This window comes from Salmo salar, chromosome 06 (genome assembly GCF_965601325.2).
Source record: "Salmo salar chromosome 06, fSalSal1, whole genome shotgun sequence".
NCBI classification, from domain to species: Eukaryota; Metazoa; Chordata; class Actinopteri; order Salmoniformes; family Salmonidae; genus Salmo; species Salmo salar.
The window spans coordinates 11,144,071-11,169,880 of NC_138296.1; the positions used below are offsets into that span (position 1 = coordinate 11,144,071).

Below are 25,810 nucleotides of genomic sequence, written 5' to 3' on the forward strand. Positions count from 1 at the left end.
CGCAGGTTCACAGAAAGAGACAGACACAGAGTTACCATGGTTATTACTTACAGGAATAAACTGGTCCAAACTGGTGTGTTTATTACTCCATGTATTTAAATGTCATATTGTGATCAATCATAAACACATGATTAGAGTGAAACATCATGTTGTGTTTGACACAGGGACCACCTGACACAGGGACACTGAGGAGTCATCCCAAACATTAAACCCTGGATAGAGGGGCTCAGTGAATGTGGTGTGGAATGTGTTCAGGTGGGTCAGTGTGTCAGAGGAGACTCTGTAGAAGGACAGAGTGCCGGCTGGCCAGTCCAGATACACTCCTACTCTGTTGGAGCTGGAGGGGGGGACATCTATGGTAGTGGCATTATTATTGTGCCAAACATAGTAACTGTTGTCAGAGCAGAACAGACTCCAGGACTTGTCATAGTATCCTATCACACAGTCATAACCCCCTTCTCTCCTGCTGATTCCCTTATATGTCACTCCGATACCAGCCCTGATCCCACTCCACTCTACCTCCCAGTAACAGCACCCAGTCAGACCCTCTCTACACAGCACCTGTCTCCAGCCCTCAAATCTCTCTGGATGATCAGGATACGGCTGCTTCTCTCTCCTACATGTCACCTTTCTGTTCTCCTCAGACAGAGAGAGGTGTCTGTTTACTGTGTTTAGGTCCAGTGTGAGATCACAGACATCTGATGGATGAAACCAGACACAATATTAGAAATCATCATCATTCACATTAGAATGTTAACTCACTTTTCAAAAATGTATTTAATGTAGATGTTTCTAGGTATCAAAAAGAGAAGTTAAGGTAACTTCAGACTTGAATGATCATATGTTATACAGTATGGTACTATAAAACACACGTATTCACATTAATTACACACACACACACACATTTCTAATGTGACAAAACGCGCCACACACATACACAGACACACACATTGTCAAAGCAACTCTTTCTAAACTTTGGTGTCCCTGATTTCTGCTTCTGTAGAACTACAGCTGATATGTAATATGACCAAGTAAGTCATGATGGTGGTCTTTGACTTTGACTTAACTTGAATTCAGACTTATTCTTAGTCATATTCTTCACAGAAGTCAACACTCACATTTTCTAAGCCCAGGTTTCATTGTGTACTCTCCACCATGTTCCACACTGTAGCAGTAAGCAGAGGAACAGACAGTCATGGAGTGATACACGTGAATTCACACACACCACACACACACACACACACACACACACACACACACACACACACACACACACACACACACACACACACACACACACACACACACACACACACACACACACACACACACACACACACACACACACACACAGCATATAACTTTGTCCAAGAGGTGGTAAGAATGTTTGTCTTAACTAGCCTGATAACTCAAACATGTCTGATATGAAAATTGACATAAACCCTCTACATACTTCAGTTTCTCCAGTCTGCAGTGGGGATCCTCCAGTCCATCAGAGAGCATTCTGACTCCTGAGTCTCCTGGGTGATTGTAGCTCAGGTCCAGCTCTCTCAGGTGTGAGGGTTTTGACCTCAGAGCTGAGACCAGGGAAGCACAACCTTCCTCTTTGACTTGACAGCGTGACAGCCTGCAAAGAGTAAATCATATTAAGATCACATTGCTATTCGTTGGCTGTGAAAATAGTGGCAGTATATTTTTCCAACATATTCAGAAATATCAAATGTCCTGAAACCTGCCATATCTATTCATAAATGGATATATCATAATTAACAATGACAAATGACCGAAGTACTGCTTGTAGATAGAATCATGTATAGTACAAATATTCAAGTAGACAGACCAGACCAGATTAAAAATCAGTATCAGTCAAAAGACAGACGGTGAAATATCATATTTAGATTGTATTGAGTATACAGTCCACACCAAACCCACTGGCTCCAGGTCATCTATAAGTCTATGCTAGGTAAAGCTCCGCCTTATCTCAGCTCACTGGTCACCATAGCAACACCCACCCGTAGCACGCGCTCCAGCAGGTATATTTCACTGGTCATCCCCAAAGCCAATACCTCGTTTGGCCGCCTTTCCTTAACAGTTCTCTGCTGCCAATGACTGGAACGAATTGCAAAAATCACTGAAGTTGGAGACTTAGATCTCCCTCACTAACTTTAACCATCAGCTGTCAGAGCAGCTTACCGATCGCTGCAGCTGTTCACAGCCCATCTGTAAATAGCCCATCCAACCAACTACCTACCTCATCCCCATATTTGTTTTTTGTTTTTTCTGCTCTTTTGTACACCAGTATTTCTACTTGCACATCCTCATCTGCACATCTATTACTCCAGTGTTAATTGCTAAATTGTAATTACTTCTCCACTATGGCCTATTTATTGCCTTACCTCCTTACTTCATTTGCGCACACTGTATACAGATTTTCTATTGTGTTATTGACTGTACGTTTGTTTATCCCATGTGTTGTTGTTTTTGTTGCACTGCTTTGCTTTATCTTGGCCAGGTCACAGTTGTAAATGAGAACTTGTTCTCAACTGGCCTACCTGATTAAATTAAGGTGAAATAAAAATTAAATAAAAATAAAATCAATTTTTACTGTGAATCTTTAAAAAAAATTATATACAGTATATATATATTTTATTCATTTTGAATGTGGCTCGATAGTCCAACATTTTGGATTTGAGATCAAATGTTGCATATGAGGTGACAGAATATTATGTCACCTTTTATTTGAGGGTATTTTCATACATATCTGTTTCACTGTTTAGAACTGAAAGCACTTTATGTATCTAGTCCCCCTATTTGAAGAAGTCAAAGGTATTCTGACCAATTCACTTATAGTGTATTTAAGTAGTCAAAAGTTTAGTATTTGGTCCCAAACTCGTAGATTGCATTTGCAGTTTGTCTTGGTTGTGTTTGGGGTTATGTTTTGCCAAATAGTAACTGAATGGTGGATGTTGACTGGATTAATCTTCTAAGTCAGTAGATAACATGTTTCTAAACACTACTAAATTAATCCTGATGATGCCATGATTAAGAAAAATCATGAATGAATCATGAATAAAAATAATGAGTGAGAAAGTTACAGCGGCTACAACAAAACAGCTAACCTCTCACCATGACCAATAACAGAGGCTACAACAAAACAGCTAACCTCTCACCATGACCAATAACAGAGGTGGTATGATCGTTGTGCCTCTATAACTTTCTCATTCATAATTATTCACAATTATTCATAATCATCGTAGCATAAACATGAATGTAGAAATGTTCAGAAACATCTTCTATTCTGACAATACAAGTGAAGTGACTCCAAAATAACAGAACATTATTCACAATTCAGTTTCTATTAGGAAAAACATCACCCAAAACACAACCAAAACAAACTGCAAATGCATTCAACAAGTTTGAAGAATCACAGGCTTGATGTGATCACTGCAGCAAAGAATAATGGACCAAATACTAAACGTTTTGACTAAATTATTTCGTCCAAATAATAATAATGTGAGAAATACATACATAAAGTGCTTTCCCTTCTAAACGGTGAAAAATATATGTATGAATTCCTGCAAATAAACGGTGACATTCTGTCCGTTGCCTAATATGAATCATTTTATCTCAAATAAAAAATACTGGAGCATAGCACAAAATGTAAAACTGTAAGCTTCACTGTCCAAACATATATGGTGTGGACATATCGCACAACGGTCTAAGGCACTGCATCTCAGTGCTAGAGGCATCACTACAGACCCTGGTTCGATTCCAGGCCGTATCACAATTCTGCCGTGATTGCGAGTCCCATAGGGCGGTGCACAATTGGCTCAGCATCGTCCGAGTTTAGCCGGGGTAGAGCATCATTGTAAATTTGTTCTTAACTGACTTGCCTAGGTTATATAAAACTTAAATAAAAACATTCTGTACTATCACCTAATATGAAACAATCTCAAATCCAAAATGCTAGGAACATAGCACCAAATTTAAAACTGTAAGCTTCACTGTCCAAACACATTTGGTGTGGACTATGTGTGCCTGGTAAACACATGTGGATCTGGTGAACAGTTATCACTTGTTGACCAAGTACAGGAATACTGACCTCAGAGTCTCCAGTTTACAGTGGGGAATCCCAAGTCCAGCAGAGAGCAGCTTCACTCCTGAATCCTTCAGGTCATTGTTACTCAGATCCAGCTCTCTCAGGTGTGAGGGGTTTGACCTCAGAGCTGAGACCAGAGAAGCACAGCCTTCCTCTGTGACTAGACAGCCTGACAGCCTGCAAAGAGTGAAATCATTTAAAATCACAGTGCTATTCTTTGGTGGTGAAAATAGTGGCGTTTATATTTTTGTTCAATATAGTTTGACAGTGAAACTACAATTTTAAATCTGTCTCCATACTCCAGCATTTTGGATTTCAGATCAAATGTTTCAAAAGAGGTGACAGTATATAATGTCACCTTTAATTTGAGAGTATACTCATGCATTTGCATTTTGTTTTGGTTGTGTTTTGGATGATGTTTTTCCCAATAGAAACTGAATGGTGAATAATGTCCTGTGATTTTGGAGTCACTTCACTTGTATTGTCAGTAAGAATAGAAGATGTTTCTGAACACTTCTACATTCATGTGGATGCTACTTTGATTATGAATAATTATGAACTAATCGTGAATGATGATAAATAACAACGTTACAGAGGCACAAGGAACATAACCCCCCTCCCCCCGATAAAAAAGCTAACCTCCTCTGTTATTGGTAATGGTGAGACGTTAACATGTTTTGTTGTAGCCTCTAACTTTCTCACTGGTTATTATTCATGATTCATTCATGATTTTTCTTAATCATGGAATCATCAGGATTATCTTAGTAGTGTTTAGAAACATGTCATCTACTCACTTAAACAGAAGATTAATCCAGTCATCATCCACCATTCAGTTACTATTGGGCGAAACATAACCCAAAACACAACCAAAACAAACTGCAAATGCAAGCAACGAGTTTGTGACCAAATATTAAACTTTTGACTACTTTAACAAACAGAATACTTATGACTTCTTCAAATGTGGGGACTAGGTACATAAAGTGCTGTATTTCGAAACGTGAAAGAGATATGTAGTGTCACAAGCTTGATGTATATCACTGCAGGAAAATAATATTGGAACAAATACTACAATCTTGACTAAATACATTTTTCCAAGTAACTATGAATATTTAAAGTGGGAGAACGAGATACATGAAGTGCATTCATTTCTAAACGGTAAAACAGATATTTATGAATACCATCAAATAAAAAGTGACATTCTGTACTGTAGCCTAATATGAAACATTCTATCTCAAATCCAAAATGCTGGAGCACCAAATTTAAAACTGTAAGCTTCACTGTCCAAACACATATGGTGTGGACTATGTTACTGATAAACACATGTGGATCTGGTGAACAGTTATCACTTGTTGACCAACTACAGGAATACTGACCTCAGAGTCTCCAGTTTACAGTGGGGATTCTCCAGTCCAGCAGAGAGCAGCTTCACTCCTGAATCCTTCAAGTCATTGTTACTCAGATCCAGCTCTATCAGGTGTGAGGGGTTTGACCTCAGAGCTGAGACCAGAGAAGCACAGCCTTCCTCTGTGACTAGACAGCCTGACAGACTGCAAAGAGTAGAATTATATTAAAACCACATTGCTATTCTTTGGTGGTGAAATAGTGGCAGCATATTTTTTTCAACATATTTAGATATTTCAGTGTCCTGAAACCTTCCATATCTATTCATAAATTAATGTATCATTATTAGAAATGACAAATTATCAAAGTATTGCTTGTAGAGAGAAAAACATAAAGTGCAAATATTTGAGTAGACTGACCAGAACCGTTTAAAAAGCAGTATCAGTCAAAAGACAGACAGTGAGGTATCAGATTTAGATTGTATTGAGTATACAGTCCACACCATATCTATTTTGACAGTGAAGCTAACATTTTAAATGTGGCTCTATACCCCAGAATTTTGGATTTGAGATCAAATGTTTAATATGTGTGGGAGTTAATGTAAAGAAACTAGATGCAGCTGCTATGCTGAAGAAACATAATTGAATAGCAGGAAGTAGCAAGGACAATGAGTACATTGACCGGATAGAAAGCTAGGGGGCTACTAGGGGCAGCTGATATGCTGAGCCACTAATGTAAACAATGAGTACATTGGCCAGATAGAGAGGTGGGGGCATGCAATACAATTGCCATCTCTGAGTAGGATGTCATGCCAAAGATTGCATTAGCTGAGAACATAGATACAATTGTGCTTTCTGACGTACCAATGTCAGGAGGAAGCAGGAGGAAGGATGGTGGCAAATTGACCAACATGTGAACCATATACAATAAATGTATTTTTGTTGTATAAGCTAGGGGGTTCTGCCACCATTGTAATCCAAACCGGAACAGATGTGTGCGTCATCAGGCGTTAACAAGCAAGAACTGATATGGAGAGATAATGGTGAAGAACGGTCTAGGGAAGCTATTTTCATATAGAGGGAGGGGACTCTATACGTTATGCAAAGACAGAATCATATAAAGATAGGACTCTGTAATATGAGAATTTTGTCTTTTTTCATGGAAGGGCTCGGCTTTTGCTACTTTGTATTATAGTCTATATTGAATTCAAAGGTTCTTGTAAGAGTGTTATATTTTTGAAGCAATATTCCACGACATATGACGTGACAGTATATAATGTCACCTGTAACTTGAGAGTATGTTCATACATATCTGTTTCACCGTTTAGAAATTAAAGCACTTTATGTATCTAGTCCCCACAAGTATTCTGACCAATTCACTTATAGTGTATTAAAGTAGTCAAAAGTTTAGTATTTAGTTCCAATTTCCTTGCACACAATGACTACATCAAGCTTGATTTGGTTGTGTTTTGGGTTATATTTTGCCCAATAGTAACATAATAGTGGATCATTTTCTTTCTAAGTGAGTAGATAACATGTTTCTAAACACTACTGAATTAATCCTAAAGACGCCATGATTAAGACAAATCATGAATGATGAATAATAATAATGAGTGAGAGAATTACAGAGGCTACAACAAAACATGCTAACCTCTCACCATTAACATCAAATAAAAGGTGACATTCTGTACTGTTGCCTAATATGAAACATTTTATCTCAAATCCAAAATGCTGGAACGTAGCTCCAAATGTAAAACTGTAAGCTTCACTGTCCAAACAGATTTGGTGTGGACTATGTGTGTCTGGTAAACACATGTGGATCTGGTGAACAGTTATCACTGGTTGACCAAGTACAGGAATACTGACCTCAGAGTCTCCAGTTTACATTGGGGATACCCCAGTCCAGCAGAGAGCAGCTTCACTCCTGAATCCTTCAGGTCATTGTTACTCAGATCCAGCTCTCTCAGGTGTGAAGGTTTTGACATCAGAGGTGAGACCAGAGAAACACAGCCTTCCTCTGTGACTCCACAGCCTGACAGCCTGACAAAGAGATCATCATGATTTCACAAACACACTGTTAATGTAACACCAGCAGTGTAGAAGGACAATCGCAGATGCATTTGGTTTATTCTCTCAAACAAGATATGGATTCATCTTCCATCTCCTAGAATGGTGTGGTCATATTGTTATACTAATGTGAACAACAATGCACTGATTCAATATGTTTTTCAACATAATATAATATATTATATACATATTATAATACATATTTTTCGCTAAACTGAATATTTCTTCCTGATGATCAATACTTAAATGTCATTTGATGTACTCACAGAGCAGCTCTGGAGGCTTTGACCACTGGCAGCAGCCTCAGAAGAACTTCCTCTGATCTGGAGTATTTCTTCAGGTCAAATACATCCAGCTGCTTTTCTGATGTCAGCAACACAAAGACCAGAGCTGACCACTGTGCAGGTGACAGGTTGGCTTCTGAGAGCCTTCCTGATCTCAGGTAGCTTTGGATCTCCTCCACTAGAGAATGGTTATTCAGTTCATTCAGACAGTGGAACAGATTGATGCACCTCTCTGGAGAGGGATTCTCCCTGATCTTCTTCTTGATGTAGTTGACTGTTTCTTCATGGCTCTGTGAGCTGCTTCTTGTCTTTGTCAGAAGACCTTGTAAGTGCTTCTGATTGGACTCCAGCGAGAGACCCAGAAGGAAGCGGAGGAAAAGGTCTAGGTTTCCCGTCTCACTTTGTAAGGCTTTATCCACAGCACTCTTGTAGACAGAAACGTTACGCTTGTGTCTGATCCTCACAGAAAAGTTCCTGGACATTGATTGTGATTCGGCCATTAGATTCTCATTGTTGTTGATGAATGAGAGGAACACATATACAGCAGCCAGAAACTCCTGAATGCTCAGATGCACGAAGCAGTACACCTTGTCCTGGTACAGCACACATTCCTCTTTAAAGAGCTGTGTGCACAATCCTGAGTACACCGAGGCTTCATTGACATCAATGCCAGCCTCTTTCAGGTCTTCTTCATAGAAAATCAAATTTCCCTTGACAAGCTGTTGAAAAGCCAGTTTTCCCAGTGACAGAATGCTCTCTTTATTCCAGTGTGGACCTGTCTCTTCTTTCCCAATATACTTTTCATTCTTCTGTTTGGTATGAAACACCACAAGGTGTGTGTACATCTCAGTCAGAGTCTTGGGCATCTCTTCTCTCTTATGCTTCAGCATGTGTTCAAGGACTATTGCAGAAATCCAACAGAAGACTGGAATGTGGCACATGATGTGGAGGCTCCTTGATGTCTTTATGTGTGAGATGATTCTACTGGCCAGGTCCTCATCACTGAATCTCTTCCTGAAGTACTCCTCCTTCTGTGGGTCATTGAACCCTCGTACCTCTGTCACCTGGTCAAGACACACTGAAGGGATTTTATTGGCTGCTGCAGGTCGGGTAGTTATCCAGAGAAGAGCAGAGGGAAGCAGATTTCCCTTCATGAGATTTGTCAGCAGAAGATCCACTGAGGTTGACTCTGTGATGTCACAACAGATCTTGTTCTTCTGGAAGTCTAGCGGTAGTCGACACTCATCCAGACCATCAAAGATGAACAGAACTTTGTACTTGTCGTAGTTGGAGATTCTTGATGATTTTGTTTCTGTTGAGAAGTGATTGAGAAGTTCAATCAAAGTGTGTTTTTCCCCTTTCATCAAATTCAGCTCCCGAAAAGGGAAAGAAAATACAAATTGGACATCCTGATTTGCTTTTCCTTCAGCCCAGTCCAGAATGAACTTCTGCACAGAGACTGTTTTTCCAATGCCTGCAACTCCCTTTGTCAGCACAGTTCTGATAAGTTTGTGTTGTCCAGTTAAGGGTTTGAAGATGTCATTACAGTTGATTGCAGTCTCTGGTCTTGCTTGTTTCCTGGTTGTTGTCTCAATCTGTCTCAGCTCATGTTCATTATTGACCTCTCCTGTTCCACCCTCTGTGATGTAGAGCTCTGTGTAGATCTTATTGAGAAGGGTTGGGTTTCCTTGTTTTGGTGTCCCCTCAAATACCCATTGAAACTTCTTCTTTAGATTAGATTTGAGTTCACGTTGGCAAATCACAGCAAGCTCATCTGAATGAAGAAATAACACATAGGATATTAATATTACGTCTGTTTAAATGCCTATTGTGCCTACACAGTATTGTAGGACTGTGTTATAAAGTTGTACATTATAATAATGTATTCTCTTAACTGCCTGTATAAATGTGTAAATGTTTTCATAATGCATTACACATTTGTGTGACTGATTATATTATTATTGGTGTTATTGATGGTATTATTAATGTTGTCTCTCTCCCTCTCTCTTTAAATTAACCAACACAACACATCCCTGCTGCTACATTACAAGGTCACTAGGTGCTGTGTTATTAAGGCTGCCACGATATCATAGAGTTACACAGCTACTTTAGCTGTACTTTAGCTACAGCTTTTAAATGTTTGTTAAAAAACAGCATTCAACATGGGAGAGAAAGCTCTTACTTTTCTCCAGTGTGTCAGCAAGGTCCTTCTGGTTCATTTTCCTCAGGAAGTGCAGTGTGATCTTCAGAGCCCCCTCTCTGGCACTGCTCTCCTGCTTCTCATCTTCAGCGTCCACCACTTCCTTATCCTGCTTCTGACTCTCAAAGCCTTCTGGGAGTTCTGGACTAAGAATCCTCTTGAACATCGTCAGCTCATTCTTCACAAATGTCATAATATTCTCTTCAAGCAACTGAAATAAATTAAATAAATAAGTGAACTAAGAAAATAAATGCTTTCTCATTAACACATTAATGAATGATTGACAGATCAACTTTACTTTAGGTTAGCAAAAACAAATGTACATATCAGGACCACATACACTGAATATGAAGGCCAGGTCTGTTTGATGACTTTGGGAAGACTGACCACTGAGAATCTCTGACTCTGATCTCTCTTGTTGGTTTCTGTGGACAAAACATTTTGTTTAATATTGTTTTAGGACTATGAAAATGGAAAAAAGGATTAGCCTATGGATTATGAAAACAACAAAAATAAATGGGAAAATTGGAGCGGAGAAATTACTAGAGACAGTGTTGTTTAACTCACTGACCATGACCCATGAGTTCTTCTTACCTTTGTTCAGTAGAAAAATATATAGGATAATCCATAGACTTATCACTCTTCATGGACACACAGCTGGGTACAAGGGAGGCCGGTCTCTCCTGCTTGATTGGGCTTCAACACAACAGAGACAAACATTACATCTCTCATCTACTCTGAGCTCAGATGGGGAACCATAAGAGTTTCATTCCAAAACGCTATATCCATTCCTCAAGCCCTACCTTGAGGAACACCGAAATTTACAATTGATTTGTCAGAGGACAAACCATTCACAGCGATCATACACTGTTTACCAGGGGGCAGGGCTACCGACGTTAAGGCTAATCTAAAGACGGTGCTGGCTAAAGCTAAAACTGGCGAGTGTAGAGAGTATAGAGATATTGTTATCCACGTCGGCACCAACGATGTTAGGATGAAACAGTCAGAGGTCACCAAGCGCAACATAGCTTCAGCGTGTAAATCAGCTAGAAAGATGTGTCGGCATCGATTAATTGTCTCTGGCCCCCTCCCAGTTAGGGGGAGTGATGAGCTCTACAGCAGAGTCTCACAACTCAATCGCTGGTTGAAAACTGTTTTCTGCCCCTCCCAAAAGATAGAATTTGTAGATAATTGGCCCTCTTTCTGGGACTCACCCACAAACAGGACCAAGCCTGGCCTGTTGAGGAGTGACGGACTCCATCCTAGCTGGAGGGGTGCTCTCATCTTATCTACGAACATAGACAGGGCTCTAACTCCTCTAGCTCCACAATGAAATAGGGTGCAGGCCAGGCAGCAGGCTGTTAGCCAGCCTGCCAGCCTAGTGGAGTCTGCCACTAGCACAGTCAGCGTAGTCAGCTCAGCTTTCCCCATTGAGACCGTGTCTGTGCCTCGATCTAGGTTGGGCAAAATTAAAAATGGTGGTGTTCGCTTTAGCAATCTCACTAGTATAAAGACCTCCTCCATTCCTGCCATTATTGAAAGAGATTGTGATACCTCACATCTCAAAATTGGGTTACTTAATGTTAGATCCCTCACTTCCAAGGCAGTTATAGTCAATGAACTAATCACTGATAATAATCTTGATGTGATTGGCCTGACTGAAACATGGCTTAAGCCTGATGAATTTACTGTGTTAAATGAGGCCTCACCCCCTGGTTACACTAGTGACCATACCCCCCGTGCATCCGGCAAAGGCGGAGGTGTTGCTAACATTTACGATAGCAAATTTCAATTTACAAAAAAAAAAACAATGACGTTTTCATCTTTTGAGCTTCTAGTCATGAAATCTATGCAGCCTACTCACTCACTTTTTATAGCTACTGTTTACAGGCCTCCTGGGCCATATGCAGTGTTCCTCACTGAGTTCCCTGAATTCCTATCGGATCTTGTAGTCATAGCAGATAATATTCTAATTTTTGGTGACTTTAACATTCACATGGAAAAGTCCACAGACCCACTCCAAAAGGCTTTCGGAGCCATCATCGACTCAGTGGGTTTTGTCCAACATGTCTCTGGACCTACTCACTGCCACAGTCATACTCTGGACCTAGTTTTGTCCCATGGAATAAATGTTGTGGATCTTAATGTTTTTCCTTATAATCCTGGACTATCGGACCACCATTTTATTACGTTTGCAATTGCAACAAATAATCTGCTCAGACCCCAACCAAGGAGCATTAAAAGTCGTGCTATAAATTCTCAGACAACCCAAAGATTCCTTGATGCCCTTCCAGACTGCCTCTGCCTACCCAAGGACGTCAGAGGACAAAAATCAGTTAACCACCTAACCGAGGAACTCAATTTAACCTTGCGCAATACCCTAGATGCAGTTGCACCCCTAAAAACTAAAAACATCTGTCATAAGAAACTAGCTCCCTGGTATACAGAAAATACACGAGCTCTGAAGCAAGCTTCCAGAAAATTGGAACGGAAATGGCGCCACACCAAACTGGAAGTCTTCCGACTAGCTTGGAAAGATAGTACCGTGCAGTATCGAAGAGCCCTCACTGCTGCTCGATCATCCTATTTTTCCAACTTAATTGAGGAAAATAAGAACAATCCGAAATGTCTTTTTGATACTGTCGCAAAGCTAACTAAAAAGCAGCCTTCGCAAATGGAGGATGGCTTTCACTTCAGCAGTAATAAATTTATGAACTTCTTTGAGGAAAAGATCATGATCATTAGAAAGCAAATTACAGACTCCTCTTTAAATCTGGGTATTCCTCCAAAGCTCCATTGTCCTGAGTCTACACAACTCTGCCAGGACCTAGGATCAAGGGAGATACTAAAGTGTTTTAGTACTATATCTCTTGACACAATGATGAAAATAATCATGGCCTCCAAACCCTCAAGCTACATACTGGACCCTATTCCAACTAAACTACTGAAAGAGCTGCTTCCTGTGCTTGGCCCTCCTATGTTGAACATAATAAACAGCTCTCTATCCACCGGATGTGTACCAAGCTCACTAAAAGTGGCAGTAATAAAGCCTCTCTTGAAAAAGCCGAATCTTGATCCAGAAATTATAAAAAACTATCGGCCTATATCGAATCTTCCATTCCTCTCAAAAATTTTAGAAAAAGCTGTTGCACAGCAACTCACTGCCTTCCTGAAGACAAACAATGTATACGAAACGCTTCAGTCTGGTTTTAGACCCCATCATAGCACTGAGACTGCACTTGTGAAGGTGGTAAATGACCTTTTAATGACGTCAGACCGAGGCTCTGCATCTGTCCTCGTGCTCGTAGATCTTAGTGCCGCTTTTGATACCATCGATCACCACATTCTTTTGGAGAGATTGGAAACCCAAATTGGTCTACATGGACAAGTTCTGGCCTGGTTTAGATCTTATCTGTCGGAAAGATATCAGTTTGTCTCTGTGAATGGTTTGTCCTCTGACAAATCAATTGTAAATTTCGGTGTTCCTCAAGGTTCCGTTTTAGGACCACTATTGTTTTCACTATATATTTTACCTCTTGGGGATGTCATTCGAAAACATAATGTTAAATTTCACTGCTATGCCGACGACACACAGCTGTACATTTCAATGAAACATGGTGAAGCCCCAAAATTGCCCTCGCTAGAAGCCTGTGTTTCAGACATAAAGAAGTGGATGGCTGCAAACTTTCTACTTTTAAACTTGGACAAAACAGAGATGCTTGTTCTAGGTCCCAAGAAACAAAGAGATCTTCTGTTGAATCTGACAATTAATCTGGATGGTTGTACAGTCGTCTCAAATAAAACTGTGAAGGACCTCGGCGTTACTCTGGACCCTGATCTCTCTTTTGAAGAACATATCAAGACTGTTTCAAGGACAGCTTTTTTCCATCTACGTAACATTGCAAAAATCAGAAACTTTCTGTCCAAAAATGACGCAGAAAAATTAATCCATGCTTTTGTTACTTCTAGGCTGGACTACTGCAATGCTCTACTTTCCGGCTACCCGGATAAAGCACTAAATAAACTTCAGTTAGTGCTAAATACAGCTGCTAGAATCCTGACTAGAACCAAAAAATTGTATCATATTACTCCAGTGCTAGCCTCCCTACACTGGCTTCCTGTTAAGGCAAGGGCTGATTTCAAGGTTTTACTGCTAACCTACAAAGCATTACATGGGCTTGCTCCTACCTATCTTTCCGATTTGGTCCTGCCGTACATACCTACACGTACGCTACGGTCACAAGACGCAGGCCTCCTAATTGTCCCTAGAATTTCTAAGCAAACGGCTGGAGGTAGGGCTTTCTCCTATAGAGCTCCATTTTTATGGAATGGTCTGACTACCAATGTGAGAGACGCAGACTCAGTCTCAACCTTTAAGTCTTTACTGAAGACTTATCTCTTCAGTAGGTCCTATGATTAAGTATAGTCTGGCCCAGGAGTGTGAAGGTGAACGGAAAGGCTGGAGCAACGAATCGCCCTTGCTGTCTCTGCCTTGCCGGTTCCCCTCTTTCCACTGGGATTCTCTGCCTCTAACACTTTTACAGGGGCTGAGTCACTGGCTTACTGGTGTTCTTCCACGCCGTCCATGGGAGGGGTGCGTCACTTGAGTGGGTTGAGTCACTGACGTGGTCTTCCTGTCTGGGTTGGCGCCCCCCCTTGGGTTGTGCCATGGCAGAGATCGTTGTGGGCTATACTCGGCCTTGTCTTAGGACGGTAAGTTGGTGGTTGGAGACATCCCTCTAGTGGTGTGGGGGCTGTGCTTTGGCAAAGTGGGTGGGGTTATATCCTGCCTGTTTGGCCCTGTCCGGGGGTATCATCGGATGGGGCCACAGTGTCTTCTGATCCCTCCTGTCTCAGCCTCCAGTATTTATGCTGCAGTAGTTTGTGTGTCGGGGGGCTAGGGTCAGTCTGTTACATCTGGAGTATTTCTCTTGTCTTATCCGGTGTCCTGTGTGAATTTAAATATGCTCTCTCTAATTCTCTCTTTCTCTCTTTCTGTCTTTCTCTCGGAGGACCTGAGCCCTAGGACCATGCCTCAGGACTACCTGGCATGATGACTCCTTGCTGTCCCCAGTCCACCTGGCCGTGCTGCTGCTCCAGTTTCAACTGTTCTGCCTGCGGCTATGGAACCCTGACCTGTTCACCGGACGTGCTTGTTGCACCCTCGACAACTACTATGATTATTATTATTTGACCATGCTGGTCATTTATGAACATTTTAACATCTTGACCATGTTCTGTTATAATATCCACCCTGCACAGCCAGAAGAGGACTGGCCACCCCTCATAGCCTGGTTCCTCTCTAGGTTTCTTCCTAGGTTTTTGGTCTTTCTAGGGAGTTTTTCCTAGGGAGTTTTTCCTAGCCACCGTGCTTCTTTCACATGCTTTGCTTGCTGTTTGGGGTTTTAGGCTGGGTTTCTGTACAGCACTTTGAGATATCAGCTGATGTACGAAGGGCTATATAAAAATACATTTGATTGATTGATTGACATGGGAGCAGTTGCGGGCCCACTGTGACAACCTGCCTGGGAGGCAGGTAGAACCCGAGAGGCAGCCCCAATAATTTTTTTGGGGGGGGCACAAGGGCTATTTGGCGGGGCGAGATTGGAGCCCCAGGCCAGCTCCCCGTACCCTTGTAGGGCAGACTGGACAGGTCCCGTGCTTTGGGGTTGGGGCTGTGGTGAGGCCTTGGATTCTCAGGCCGGTAGGCACAGTACCAGCGCCCCGCATGTGCCAGGGCGAAGTAGGCATCGAGCCGGAAGGGGTGATGCCAACCCTGCGCTCAAGACCGCCAGTGCGCCTCTACGGTCCGGTGTTTCCCGCCATACGCACTAGCATGGAGGTGCGTGTCTCCAGGCTGGCACGTCCAGTACCAGCCCCACGCATCAGGCGTCTAGTGCGTCAGCCCAGCCTCGCCAGTCAAGAGTCGCCTGAGCTGCCCGCCAGTCAAGTGTCGCCTGAGCTGCCCGCCAGTCAAGAGTCGCCTGAGCTGCCCGCCAGTCAAGAGTCGCCTGAGCTGCCCGCCAGACAGGAGTCGCCTGAGCCGCCCGCCAGACAGGAGTCGCCTGAGCCGCCCGCCAGACAGGAGTCGCCTGAGCCGCCCGCCAGTCAGGAGTCGCCTGAGCCGCCCGCCAGTCAGGAGCCGCCTGAGCCGCCCGCCAGTCAGGAGCCGCCTGAGCCGACCGCCAGTCAGGAGCCGCCTGAGCCGCCCGCCAGTCAGGAGCCGCCTGAGCCGCCCGCCAGTCAGGAGCCGCCAGAGCCGCCCGCCAGTCTGGAGCCGCCAGAGCAGCCCGCCAGTCTGGAGCCGCCAGAGCCGCCCGCCAGTCTGGAGCCGCCAGAGCCGCCCGACTGCCCGGAGCCGCCTGAGCGGCCCGACTGCCCGGAGCCGCCTGAGCGGCCCGACTGCCCGGAGCCGCCTGAGCGGCCCGACTGCCCGGAGCCGCCTGAGCGGCCCGACTGCCCGGAGCCGCCAGAGCGGCCCGACTGCCCGGAGCCGCCAGAGCGGCCCGACTGCCCGGAGCCGCCATAGCGGCCCGACTGCCCGGAGCCGCCAGAGCGGCCCGACTGCCCGGAGCCGCCAGAGCGGCCCGACTGCCCGGAGCCGCCAGAGCGGCCCGCCTGCCCTCCGGCCCAGCCCGAGCGGCCCGCCTGCCCTCCGGCCCAGCCCGAGCGGCCCGCCTGCCCTCCGGCCCAGCCCGAGCGGCCCGCCTGTCCTCCGGGCCAGCCCGAGTGGCCTGCCTGCCCGGCACAGCTATCGGCGCCGCCAAAGTGGACAACGTCAAAGGTGGAGCGTGGTTTACGTCCCGCACCTGAGCCACCTCCAGGATAGGTGGGTTGGGGGAGGGAGGGTGTAGCACAGTGCCGTCGTTGACGGCAGCCACCCTCCCTTCCCTCCCTTTAGTTTAGGGGGATTTTTTGTTGTTGTTTGTTTTTTTCTTTTTTTTTCTTGAGGTGCTTCCGGGGTTAGCACCTTTAGGGGGGGGGGGGGGGGGGGGGGGGGTACTGTCACGTCCTGGCCAGTATAAGGGTTAATTGTCATTGTTGTTTGGTCAGGACGTGGCAGAGGGTATTTGGTTTATGTGGTTCGGGGTGGTGTTTTTGTAGTAAGGGCATTTGATTTAAGTATTCCGGGGTTTTTTGGGCACTGTTTGAGATTCATGTATTCTATGTTTAGTCTAGGTAGTCTGGTTCTATGTTTAGTTAATTAGGGTGGGGACTCTCAATTGAAGGCAGGTGTGGTCTATTTGCCTTTGATTGAGAGTCCCATATATTAGGGTGTGTTTGTGTTTGTCATTTGTGGGGGATTGTTCTTGCACTGCGTTTTTGTATGCCTGTAAGACTGTTCCTGTCGTGTGTATTGTTTTTTTTCCAGTGGATGCTTTACTCCTTTTTTTAAATTAAAATATGAGTATCCATAATCCCGCTGCAGTTTGGTCTATTCAACACGGCTCTTTTTGTGACACATAATGACAAAAAATACAGTTTTTAGAAATGTCTGCTAATTTATTGAAAAAAATGTAAACTGAAATATTACATTTACGTAAATATTCAGACCCTTTACTCAGTACTTTGTTGAAGCACCTTTGGCAGCGATTACAGCCTCGAGTCTTCTTAGGTATGACCCTACATGCTTGGCACACCTATATTTGGGGAGTTTCTCCCATTCTTCTCTACAGATCCTCTCAAGCTCTGTCAGGTTGGATGGGGAGCATCACTGCACAGGTATTTTCAGGTCTCTCCGGAGACCGGGCTCTGGCTGGGCCACTCAAGGACAATTAGAGATTTGTCCCGAAGCCATTCCTACGTGATCTTGGCTGTGTGCTTAGGGTCGTTGTCCTGTTGGAAGAAGAACCTTCACCCCAGTCTGAGGTCCTGAGCGCTCTGGAGCAGGTTATCATCAAGGATCTCTCTGTACTTTGCTCCGTTCATCTTTCCCTGGATCCTGATTAGTCTCCCAGTCCCTGCCACTGAAAAACATCCCCACATCATGATGCTGCCACCACCATGCTTCACCGTAGGGATGGTGCTAGGTTTCCTCCAGACGTGACGCTTGGCATTCAGAGCGATTTACAGTACCGTTGCCTTATCTTAATTTGATAATCCTGTTGTTGCAGGAATTTTCCTGCACAGTAGGAAATGCCAATTTGTAGTGTATTCAAGGTTTAAAAAGGCTTACAAAGTTTGTCATTTCCACTTTAAAATGTCAGACTTATTTTGCTATAATGAAAAATGTATCAACCCCTACAAAATAAATACCATTAATTATAATCCACATAATAATTCAAATGTCCTGTTGCTGCAGGGTTCTTTTCCTGCTGTGAGAAATAGGGTCAAATTAAGACATTGCATCTGTAAGTGTATTCATCTTACGATAGTTCAAATCAAAATCAAATCAAATTTTATTTGTCACATGTGCCGAATATAAAAGGTGTAGACCTTACAGTGAAATGCTTACTTACAAGCCTTTAACAAACAATGCAGTATTAAGAGAATCCCCCAAAAAGTAAGAGATAAGAAAAACAAATAATTGAAGAGCCGTAAATAACAATAGCGGGGCTATATACAGGTGGTACCGGTACAGAGTCAATGTGAGGGGCACCGGTGTCGAGGTAATGGAGGTAATATGTACATGTAGGTAGAGTTATTAAAGTGACTATGCATAGATAATAACAGAGAGTAGCAGCAGCGTAGAAAAGTAATATTGAAGGTACCCATAAGCAATCATTTCGGATGGGATATAGCGTTTTGGAAATAAACTCTTCATATAAACAAACTTGTCATCTCACCTCTTAGCTGTGGTGTCATGTTCCCCAGATAGACTCATTTTAGAGGCAGGGCCCCCCTCCTCTCTCTCCCCAGAGAGACTCATTTTAGAGCACTGACCCCTAAACAGAGATCCAGCATGTTGGTTGTGGTTAACACAGTGATAACTAATTATTGATTGTCAATTGTCATTTATTCATCATCTCTTTAAGAAATAAAACATTTACTAACAGACATATCGAAACAGTCAGGTGATTTAATGCAATCACATGAACATGTAGTTGTGACATCTCATCTCCATGGTAACTGTCAATAATACTAATAATAATAAGTCACTGTTTGTTAAGGTAGTTCTAGACAGTGCAGCAACACAAGGACATGTCTCACAATTATTTGTATTCATTAAAAGTAGGCTATTTATTGTCTTTCAATCTGTTGTTTTGTAAACGTATCTGAGAATATAGACAGAAGGGCTAAAATGGGCATCATTGATCTGAGGGAAAAATCATTGATACATTCAGAAAGTTTTTTTTGCAACAAGTAAGATAATTTATATTATGTAAAGTAGGCTAGGTTATAATGTATAATAGAGGTTTGTTAGTGATATGCAGATTGAGGTCTATACATCAACTATAGCCTACATATCCTAGATGACCAGCCTAAACATGTTCAGATCAGTTCAAATAACATTATAGGCCTACCAGTGTCAGGACAGAGCATGTAGCCTAGGCCTGATATTTTTCACATATCCAACAGAGAGTGCAGCCAGAATAACAGCAAAGTAGCTGCATTTGTGTTTGTTTAAGTTGTTTTCTAGTGACATTTATTTAGATACATCCATAACAATGAGCTAATGATGATTTCACCTGGCATAGAAAATGTGCTCTCTCGTCAGGACACTGTTCCTCAGAGGAGCTAGCCAACAACACAGCTAACACAATAACTTCAAATAGAAGCTGGAAAGACTGCAACTAGCTGCACTTCGTTTCATTTAACCTGTTTTCTATTGATCTTTTAACCTGTTTTCTATTGTGCAAAGCGGTCACCAAGGCAAAGGGTGGCTACGGTGAAGAATCTCAAATATAAAATATATTTTCATTTGTTTAACATTTTTTTGGTTACTACATGATTCCATATGTGTTATTTCATAGTTTTGATGTTTGGACACACCTACTCATTTAAGGGTTGTTCTTTATTTTTACTATTTTCTACATTGTAGAATAATATTGAAGACATCAAAACTATGAAATAACACATGGAATCATGTAGTAACCAAAAAAGTGTTAAACATGTCACGTCCTGACCCTTGTAAGATGTCATTTTCTATAGTAGTGTAGGTCAGGGCGCTAACTTTAAACGCTGTGTCTCCCACGTGCTAGCGTAGCAACGTCTACTCCGCGGCTTCCCTGTTCCATCTATAGCTGTACACTGGACCCTATGATCACTTGGCTACATAGCTGATGCCTGCTGGACTGTTCATTTATCATGGTACTCCACTTTGTTTGCCTTTTTTTCGGCCCTAGCCCCGAAATCAGGCCCTGTGTGTAGTTAACCATTCATCGCCATTTTACTTGTTGTTGTTGTCTTAGCTAGCTCTCCCAATCAACACCAGTGATTGCTTCATGCCTCGCTTTTTTATCTCACTCAAATGTCAATATGCCTTGTATACTGTTGTTTAGGATAGTTATCATTGTTTAAGTTTACTGCGGAGCCCCTAGTCCCACTGTACATGCCTCAGATATCTCCTTTGTCCCACCTCCCACACATGCGGTGACCTCACCCATTATAACCAGCATGTCCAGAGATGTAACTTCTCTTATCATCACTCAGTGCCTGGGCTTACCTGCACTGTACCCGCACACCACCATAACCCTGTCTGCACATTATGCCCTGAATCTATTCTACCACACCCAGAAATCGGCTCCTTTTATTCTCTGTCCCCAACGCACTAGACGACCAGTTTTGCTAGCCTTTAGCCGTACCCTCATCCTACTCCTCCTCTGTTCCTCGGGTGATATGGAGGCTAACCCAGGCCCTGCGTGTCCCCAGGCATTCTCATTTGTTGACTTCTGTAATAGAAAAAGCCTTGGTTTCATGCATGTCAACATCAGAAGCCTCCTCCCTAAGTTTATTTTACTCACTGCTTTAGCACACTCCGCCAACCCTGATGTCCTTGCCGTGTCTGAATCCTGGCTTAGGAAGGCCACCAAAAATTCTGAGATTTCCATACCCAACTACAACATTTTCCATCAAGATAGAACTGCCAAAGGGGGAAGAGTTGCAATCTACTGCAGAGATAGCTTGCAAAGTTCTGTCATACTTTCCAGGTCTATGCCCAAACAGTTTGAGCTTTTAATTATAAAAATGAATCTCTCCAGAAATAAGTCTCTCACTGTTGCCGCCTGTTATAGACGACCCCTCAGCTCCCAGCTGTGCCCTGGACACCATATGTGAATTGAAAAATCTATTTTCAGAGTTCATTCTGTTAGGTGACCTAAACTGGGATATCCTTACCACCCCAGCAGTCCTACAATCTAAGATAGATGACCTCAATCTCACACAAATTATCAAGGAAACCACCAAGTACAACCCTACATCCGTAAACATGGGTACTCTCCTAGATATTATCCTGACCAACTTGCCCTCCAAATACACCTCTGCTGTTTTCAATCAGGATCTCAGCGATCACTGCCTATTGCCTGCATCCGCTATGGGTCCGCGGTCAAACGACCACTCCTCATCACTGTCAAACGCTCCCTAAAACACTTCTGCGAGCAGGCCTTTCTAATCGACCTGGCCCGGGTATCCTGGAAGGATATTGACCTCATCCCGTCAGTCGAGGATGCCTGGTCGTTCTTTAAAAGTAATTTCCTCACCTTCTTAAATAAGCATGCCCCTTTCAAAAAATGTAGAACTAAGAATGGATATAGCCCTTGGTTCACTCCAGACCTGACTGCCCTTAACCAGCACAAAAACATCCTGTGGAGGACTGCAATAGCATCGAATAGTCCCCGCGACATGCAACTGTTCAGGGAAGTCAGGAACCAATACACACAGTCAGTCAGGAAAGCAAAGGCTAGCTTTTTCAAGCAGAAATTTGCATCCTGTAGCTCTAACTACAAAAAGTTTTGGGACACTGTAAAGTCCATGGAGAACAAGAGCACCTCCTCCCAGCTGCCCACTGCACTGAGGCTAGGAAACACGGTCACCACCGATAAATCCACTATAATTGAGATTTTCAATAAGCATTTCTCTACGACTGGCCATGCTTTCCTCCTGGCTACCCAAACCCCGGCCAACAGCTCCGCACCCCCCGTAGCTACTTGCCCGAGCCTCCCCAGCTTCTCCTTCACCCAAATCCAGAAAGCAGATGTTCTGAAAGAGCTGCTAAACCTGGACCCATACAAATCAGCTGGGCTATACAATCTGGACCCTCTTTTTCTAGAACTATCCGCTGCCATTGTTGCAACCCATATTACCAGTCTGTTCAACCTCTCTTTCGTATCGTCCGAGATCCCTAAAGATTGGAAAGCTGCCGCGGTCATCCCCCTCTTCAAAGGGGGTGACACTCTAGACCCAAACTGTTATATCCATCCTGCCCTGCCTTTCTAAAGTCTCCGAAAGCCAAGTTAATAAACAGATCACTGACCATTTCGAATCCCACTGTACCTTCTCCGCTGTGCAATCCGGTTTCTGAGCTGGTCATTGGTGCACCTCAGCCACGCTCAAGGTACTAAACGATATCATAACCGCCATCAATAAAAGACAGTACTGTGCAGCCGTCTTCATTGACCTGGCCAAGGCTTTCGACACTGTCAATCACCGTATTCTTATCGGCAGACTCAATAGCCTTGGATTCTCAAATGACTGCCTTGCCTGGTTCACCAACTACTTCGCAGACGGAGTTCAGTGTGTCAAATCGGAGGGCCTGTTGTCCGGACCTCTGGCAGTCTCTATGGGGTACCACAGGGTTCAATTCTCGGGCCGACTCTTTTCTCTGTATATATCAACGATGTCGCTCTTGCTGCGGGTGATTCCCTGATCCACCTCTACGCAGATGACACCATTTTGTATACATCTGGCACTTCTTTGGACACTGTGTTAACTAACCTCCAAACGAGCTTCAATGCCATACAACACTCCTTCCGTGACCTCCTACTGCTCTTAAATGCTAGTAAAACCAAATGCATGCTTTTCAACCGTTCGCTGCCCGCACCCGCCCGCCCGACTAGCATCACTACTCTGGATGGTTCTGACCTAGAATACGTGGACAACTACAAATACCCAGGTATCTGGCTAGACTGTAAACTCTCCTTCCAGACTCATATCAAACATCTCCAATCCAAAATCAAATCTGGAATCGGCTTTCTATTTCGCAACAAAGCCTCCTTCACTCACGCCACCAAACTTATCCTAGGAAAACTGACTATCCTACCGATCCTCGACTTTGGCAATGTCATCTACAAAATAGCTTTTAATACTCTACTCAGCAAATTGGATGCAGTCTATCACAGTGCCATCTGTTTTGTTACCAAAGCCCCTTATACCACCCACCACTGCGATCTGTATGCTCTAGTCGGCTTGTCCTCGCTAAATATTCGTCGCCAGACCCACTGGCTCCAGGTAATCATATAAGTCTATGCTAGGTAAAGCTCCGCCTTATCTCAGCTCACTGGTCACGATAACAACACCCACCCGTAGCACGCGCTCCAACAGGTATATCTCACTGGTCATCCCCAAAGCCAACACCTCATTTGGCCGCCTTTCCTTCCAGTTCTCTGCTGCCAGTGACTGGAAAGAATTGCAAAAATCGCTGAAGCTGGAGACTTACATTTCCCTCACTAACTTTAAACATCAGCTATCTGAGCAGCTAACCGATCGCTGCAGCTGTACATAGTCCATCTATAAATAGTCCACCCAATCTACCTACCTCATCCCCTTGTTGTTTTTATTCACTTTGCTGCTCTTTTGCAAACCAGTATCACTACTTACACACCATCATCTGCTCATCATCATCTGCTCATCTATCACTCCAGTGTTAATCTGCTAAATTGTAATTACTTTGCTACTATGGCCTATTTATTGCCTTACCTCCTCATGCCATTTGCACACTCTGTATATAGACTTTATTTTTTTTCTATTGTGTTATTGACTGTACGCTTGTTTATTCCATGTGTAACTCTGTGTTGTTGTTTGTGTCGCACTGCTTTGCTTTATCTTGGCCAGGTCGCAGTTGTAAATGAGAACTTGTTCTCAACTAGCTTACCTGGTTAAATTAAGGTGAAATAAATTAATAAATAAAAATACTTGGTCACTGTTAAAACTGTAACTGAGGTGGGTACAGCCTCAGTGTTCACAGTAAACACACGCCGGAAGTTGTATAGATCACTACACTATAGTAGAACTATGATACAATTACATTTATCATACAAAATGTGAAATGTAGAATTATCATGAATGAATATTGTATATATTGAATTCACAGGAGGTTGGTGGCACCTTAATTGGTGAGAACGGGCTTGTGGTAATGTCTGGAGCGGAATAGGTGGAACGTCCTCCCCTCAGCAGCCTCCACTGATTGAATTTGACTTGCTCACGTCCAGTTAGCGCCATTTTGTATGATTAAACTGTCAAGTCATTACATATTTTCCCTTCTTCTGAGAGCACCTTCCTGATGACTAGTGCTCTGTACATTCCTATGGATGAGGCTTTGAGCTGGAATGTGAAGCTAACTGAAGCTGATAGCTTTAGAAAACCAGTATATCTGGCTTGCATCACAGTACACCCCTCAGACTACGTTCAGGTTTCAGCATCAACCAGGCATCAACAACCGAGTTGTAGGCTACTACCTGGGTCGTATTCATGAGTTTACACCACAGCCACAAGTTTTGCAACAATGCATAAACGATTTGCTCCAAACGCCGTACAAGGTGACCTAAACGGTTTAAGTTGCCAAACGTTTTGCTACGGTGAGCTCCAATGAATACACACAACCGGTTTTGAGGGAGTGTAAGTTGTTGTTAGTCTTTCCACAATATTTTTAATCTCTCTTTCACACAAAATACCTTCCTGAGTGAAAAGAGTTAACAGTAGATTAGGAAGAGAAAATGTTTGTTTGTTGTTTGTTGTGTTTTTAGCCTGTTTTGAGAAGACAAGCCTACAGGCCTATGATACAGTAGAGATCACCCTGGGGAACACAGATGGGCACGGAACGAATCCCCCCCATCTAATTTACATCTAATACATTTTAAGGAGAGTAGGCTTATTATAACACTGTCCAACAAAAATATAATCAACTATATTAATACACATAACAATATCATCAACTATATTAATACACATAACAATTTCATCAACTATATGAATACACTTAACAATATCATCAACTATATGAATACACATAACAATATCATCAACTATATGAATACACATAACAATATCATCAACTATATGAATACACATAACAATATCATCAACTATATTAATACCCATAACAATCGTCGCCTTACCTTTAATTTCTCTCTCAACAGAAGCAGAGTCTGGAATGATCATGCGGTCATCGAAAGATACTTTTGTTTCCTCAACTAATTTACATATCAGGTTCTGCCTGTTCTCTCTCTCTCTCGCAAGCACGCACATACACACACACACACACAGACAAGGCCAACCAATGGAACAAATAAAAAATGGACTAAATAAAACATACCTGCACAGAAACATATCATTGGCTCAAGAAATTCCGTAATTTGGTGTTTTGTTGATGTTGGGGGAATATACTGTCTCAGGCGCCGCTCCAGGATCTCCCATAAGTGTTCAATTGGGTTGGGACCTGGTTACTGAGACGAACATGGCATATTGTGAAACAGCAAGTTGAGCAGTCTTCACCACTGAAGCTCCTGCCAAACATTCGTCACTGAAGCTCCTGCCAAGCGCTTCACGAGCAGGGTCACAGTTTCTCCTAATAGCAGCTCCTCTCTCCCCAGGGTTGAAGCTCCTCTCTCCCCAGGGGTACAAACTCCTCTCTCCCCAGGGGTAGCAGCTCCTCTCTCCCCAGGGG

General features: G+C 43.1%; 1 protein-coding gene across 1 annotated transcript; it reads right to left on the reverse strand.

The window, feature by feature from the left end:
* Nucleotides 1-31: 31 nt before the first annotated feature.
* LOC123743378 (NLR family CARD domain-containing protein 3) lies at nucleotides 32-25,326 on the reverse strand. Its single transcript, XM_082976297.1, has 12 exons — nucleotides 25,263-25,326; nucleotides 18,777-18,875; nucleotides 10,585-10,686; nucleotides 10,331-10,415; nucleotides 9,973-10,201; nucleotides 7,773-9,564; nucleotides 7,306-7,479; nucleotides 5,473-5,646; nucleotides 4,103-4,276; nucleotides 1,454-1,627; nucleotides 1,119-1,165; nucleotides 32-698 (listed from the first exon to the last, which is right to left on the reverse strand). The coding sequence occupies exons 2-12, from the start codon at nucleotides 18,857-18,859 to the stop codon at nucleotides 145-147; spliced, it is 3,588 nt and encodes a 1,195-aa protein (XP_082832423.1). The 5' UTR covers nucleotides 18,860-18,875; nucleotides 25,263-25,326; the 3' UTR covers nucleotides 32-144.
* Between the last annotated feature and the right edge of the window lie 484 nt (nucleotides 25,327-25,810).

Bases quoted from the DNA above. Each gene is read 5' to 3' on its own strand.
- LOC123743378 (XM_082976297.1), bottom strand. From the start codon at position 18,859: ATGAGTCTCTCTGGGGAGAGAGAGGAGGGGGGCCCTGCCTCTAAAATG. The intron at 10,687-18,776 runs GTGAGATGACAA...GTTGTGTTGAAG, and splicing joins CATGACACCACAGCTAAGAG to CCCAATCAAGCAGGAGAGAC. The intron at 10,416-10,584 runs GTAAGAAGAACT...TTTTGTCCACAG, and splicing joins TATTTTTCTACTGAACAAAG to AAACCAACAAGAGAGATCAG.